Source organism: Ammodytes marinus (genome assembly GCF_949987685.1).
Source record: "Ammodytes marinus genome assembly, contig: scaffold_40, whole genome shotgun sequence".
NCBI lineage: Eukaryota > Metazoa > Chordata > Actinopteri > Uranoscopiformes > Ammodytidae > Ammodytes > Ammodytes marinus.
In genome coordinates this window covers 32,501-37,500 of record NW_027648104.1, presented here as the reverse complement: position 1 = coordinate 37,500, position 5,000 = coordinate 32,501, and the positions used below count along the sequence as shown (strand labels likewise).

The following is a 5,000-nucleotide window of genomic DNA, read 5'->3' as shown; positions in this document are numbered from 1 at the left end:
ACTCTAACACAGTACATATAATACATATAGTTAATACTAGAGTTTCTAAATGTATTTATACTCACTTAGTGTGAGACCTCGGCCTGTTTCGATGAGCACAAAGTGGATATCCTGGCAGGAATGGTAGAAAGACACACACAAAGCTCTTCCTCAACAGCTCTCAGTCTCTCTCTGTTTTTAGTTTATCGCAGTCAAGCTTGAGAAGCTCAGCTCACACAGTGGTTGAAAACGGGAGCAATGTCAAAATAGCTTTGTTGGCCAGAATGGGGAACTCCTTGGCTACAGATAACCAAAAACTGTCCAAAGGAAGATCAGCAGTATTAATGTTTCTGCCACAGTGTGGGACTTTTTTGTTTTAGCTACGAGTTCAGCAACAAGGTAGCTAGCTTTGAGGGCTCTCTCATTTACCTTTGTGGTTTTTCTCATTGTTTGTACGTAAGTGCACACAATAGTCCACCAGCATGGTTTGAACTGAAGGGTGTTTCGTTTGGAGATGGCGTTTAAGCTTGCTTGGCACCATGGCGCTATTGGATAGCTTCTCACCACACACCAAGCACAGTGGACTCGGTGCCGTTGCATCCCCGGTGAAAGTAAATCCAAATGAAAAATAGCTTTCGCTGTATTGCCTCGAGCTCACCGTCTTGTCTATTGTCGACCACTCATACTTGGGCCTTCATCTGGGTCAGAATGTTGTCCAGGGCCCTGTTCGGCATTTGCATTTTCCCTTCTCAAAAACTTCTCCATCACTGTCACTTTTTTTTTTTTTTTCATCACTGTCACTTGCTCGTCTTGCTTTGATCCCAAACTGTCACTGTCACGGGTAGCGCAGCACTAACTCTATTGTCTTTACAGGCATTTAAAGCCCTCTGCTGCCACCCACTGACATAGAAGAGTATTACATTATCTGCCACACTTTATTACAGCACAGACACCCGACAATGGTTAATTAGGTGATATTAGAAAAATTCCCACGGCACACCTGACGATCTCCAGCACACTGGTTGAAAATCACTGATTTAGGTAACCCGCATATCAGGGTTAGGGCCCGAGGCAGAAGAGAACTAAGCGGTTGCAATTATGCAAATGTAATGTATCATACAAAAAGTAATACAATGTGTTGGTCTAGACAGTTAATAGTCTAATAATTGAATCAGTTCATCTGGGAGGTAATCCGAAATTAACTGATCATGTCACGTTCACATCGATGCACAGTGGCATCCTTCTTATAGGTCCATGGTTTGAAATCTTTGAACACAGACAGAGACAGAGAGAGAGAGAGAGGGGGAGAGAGAGAGAGAGAGAGAGAGAGAGAGAGAGAGAGAGATAGGTCCATGGTTTGAAATCTTTGAACACAGAGGCTGCAGTGCATTCTGGGATTTGTAGTATCACGACTGATTGTTTCTCTCTGTTCCAGCCGGATGATGACTCAGCAGACAGAAGCCCCCCCCCTTCACCACCGAGTCGCTTCCACACCACGACCAAAACTATACGCAGAAACACACACACAGGTACCTGTCTGTCTGTCTGTCTGTCTGTAGTACTGTCTGTCTGCTCTGCTGTCTGGGGGTGCCTTTGGGTGTCTCGTGGTCCTCAAAGGGTTGTAATAATCTATCTATCTATCTATCTATCTATCTATCTATCTATCTATCTATCTATCTATCTATCTATCTATCTATCTATCTATCTATCTATTTATTCTAAATTGGGGTGTGAGAGGTCCAGGGTTCAAATCCCGGACGAGCCCCCAAATTGTTCATTCTTATAAACCCAATATCTCCAGAACGCTTTGAGGGATTTGCTTCAAACTTTGCACTAATGTCCACTCTGACTCTCTCCCTCTCCCTCTCTCTGTCTCGCTCTCTGACCCTGTTTCCACCTGGCATTAATATGTGGTTTTTAGGATCCGATTGCGCTAACTACAGGTGGAAACACGCTCAATGCGCATTGAATGCGCATTGAAATTATCCACATTCGGAGGTGGTTTGAGACCACATATCCACATACCCATTAACAGTGGAAACACGTATGTGTATCTCATACACATTAGGCCCCGCCCACTCAACTGCGGCGAGTGACTGGGCGGAAACTCGTACTCATTCACGCGACAATTCACGTCATAAAAGCGCACCGTTGCAGGTAAACACATAGACATTATAAAGGATCCTTTATAATGTCTATGTGTGGAACAACTGTGGTCAAGCCAGCGGTCTCTTGTTTTTGCTGGGTCAAACCAGCCGCTTCTTTATTTATTCCCCCCGTGTTGTTGTGAGCACAGAAACGGCTCGGTGCAACTGATAGAGACAGTGAGCGAACAGCTCTGGCTGCGGCAGCTACGTGACATCGTAGCAGTGGGACACAGTGTAGCCAACTGATTCATTTAATGACGAGGAAAAACACCACACAATAAACAGTGCCGCGCTCACATTTTCGCCAAAACACACTGACTCTCTTCACTTTAGCCGAGGTGACTACACAAGGCGGAAATGATTCTTTCGACCAACTGTGGTCAAGCCAGCGGTCTCTCGTTTTTCCTCGGTCAAACCAGCCGCTTTTTTATTTATTCCCCCCGTGTTGTTGTGAGCGTGTATTTAGCCTACTACTATCTATGGCGTAAACACACAGAGACGGCTCGGTGCAACTCATAATAGAGACAGTGAGCGAACAGTGCTGGCTGCGGCAGCTACGCAGTGGGACACAGTGTAACCAACTGATTAATTTATTGACGAGGAAAACACCACACAATAAACAGTGCTGTGCTCACATTTTCGCCAAAACACAAGACTCTTGCCGAGGTGACCATAGACATTATATAGGAATTTATAATGTCTATGGTCGTGGATGGTCAACACTTCTTCTTCTTCTTTTATTTCCGGCAGACTAGGCAAGGGCGGGGCACTGCTGCCCCCGCCGTTTAAAAACAACAGTATAAGCGGAAATGATGTACGAGCTGATTTCCATACTGCGCGGGGAATTCGAATCCGGATCGCAAACGCGCATAGAAGACGCATTGTTAAGGCCAGGTGTGAACAAGCATATTACATTTACATATAACGATCGGATTCCTCAGAACCACATATTAATGCCAGGTGGAAACAGGGTCTCTGTCTCTCTCTCTCTCTCTCTCTCTCTCTCTCTCTCTGACTCAAAGATGAACTGAATAGAGTTTGGAGGTCAAAGGTCAAAGGTTCTCAGTGACCTTGTACCATATTGTATCTTCTTAGGAGCTTTACCTTCTTTAAAGGTGCAGTGTGTAATATGACATCATCAAGAAAGTTCTAGAAAGTTCTAGAATGCAACGCTCCCTGGCTTAACCCCAACCCTTTCAAATAATAACAGAAGCTACAGTGGCCTTCAAGGACAAGAACAATTCTAAATTCTAAACAACGCACCTGATGACATTCCAACCAACATGGATAACTCCATAAGACCTGCCTGCTCAATGTACAAAATGTAATATTAATATTTGTAATTCTCCACTCAGGAGGATAATTCAGATTATTGGCAGAGGTGATTTTACACCAATGAGGACATATTTATGAATGAAGATATTGATTTTAGCTAATAAATTACTTAAAATGTTACGCAGTGCCCCTTTAAAGCATTGACTACCACCACTGGACTGTCTGTCTCAGTTTGAAGGGGAATGTGGAAGTAAACTAATAAATAAACTGTCTGCTTGTGTTTCCAGTTCGACCGACTCTTCAGACATTTGGTTTTAAGGATCAATTCCCTGAACACTCTCCAGCCCACACACACACACACACTGATACACACTCTCCTACACACACACACTCTCCCACACACACACTCTCTCCCGCACACACACCCTCTCCTACACACACACACTCTCCCACACACAGACACTCTCCCACAGATACACACTCTCCTACAAATACACACACAAATACACACTCTCCCACACACACACACTCTCAGGCAGACACACAGACAGACACACACTCTCCTACAAATACACACTCTCCTACACACTCTCCCACAGATACACACTCTCCTACAAATACACACACAGATACACACTCTCCCACACACACACACTCTCAGGCAGACACACAGACAGACACACCCTCTCCTACACACACACACTCTCCCACACACACACCCTCTCCCACACACACACCCCCGCTGCCTGCCTGTCGGTCGAGGCGAGCTGATTGGCTGTTGAGGGACAGTCCGTACTCAGAGGGCGTGGCCGACCACAGGAGGGGCGGGACTTGTTGGGACTGTTTGTGTTACCAAGGAGACGACTGTGTTGAACTGCCGGTGAGTTTGATCTCCTGTTGTGGCTAAAACTCACCTACGACATATTTATGACTCAGTTAGTTAAAGCTGGGGTGGAGGATTTGGGGAGAAATGGCAGTTGGGATAGAGATTCAAATCCAAATACCTCAACCGCTCCACTTGTTCTCTTTGGTCCCTCCCCTATGGTCCCTCCCTGACACGCTCTACACCAACAAAGTCGTGCCAAAGTGAATGGACAGTCCCAACAGCCAATAAGAACAGAGAATCGGAGCCGCGCTCTGATTGGTCAAAGTGTACAGCTCATGTTAACTTTGACCAATCAGAAATCACATACCCCAGCTTTAAGAATGTGTGTGTGTGTGTGTGTGTGTGTGTGTGTGTGTGTGTGTGTGTGTGTGCAGTGTGTCCCTCTCTCCCTGTCCTCAGCTGATGACCTGTCGTCATGTGACTTGACTCGTCTGCGTTTCATCTCTCACATCGAGCTCTCCACCTTCCTGCTCTGTCTGGGTGTTCACGCCAAACGCACCCGCACACCACTACGCAGGACCAGGGGTACGCTGCTGTCTGTCTGTCTGTCTGTCTGTCTGTCTGTCTGTCTGTCTGTCTGTCTGTCTGTCTGTCTGTCTGTCTGTCTGTCTGTCTGTCAGAGAAGTTGATGTTTCAAATCAATAGCTGTGTGTAAACAGGAAGTTTAAAGCAGTCATTTTGCACACCGGGCACGTATCCATCAGAGAAGTACT

General features: G+C 45.8%; 1 protein-coding gene across 1 annotated transcript in view; it reads left to right on the top strand.

Moving 5' to 3' along the window:
• The window catches only part of arhgap28 (Rho GTPase activating protein 28), a gene marked incomplete at both ends in the record, with an annotated part of 24,828 nt that overhangs the window by 8,475 nt on the left and 11,353 nt on the right, over positions 1-5,000 (top strand). Inside the window, 4 exons of the mRNA XM_080054921.1 lie at positions 1,415-1,508; positions 1,597-1,600; positions 4,164-4,300; positions 4,687-4,812. Of these exons, the coding sequence (XP_079911047.1) occupies positions 1,415-1,508; positions 1,597-1,600; positions 4,164-4,300; positions 4,687-4,812 (361 nt within the window). The remainder of the gene's footprint in view (positions 1-1,414; positions 1,509-1,596; positions 1,601-4,163; positions 4,301-4,686; positions 4,813-5,000) is intronic.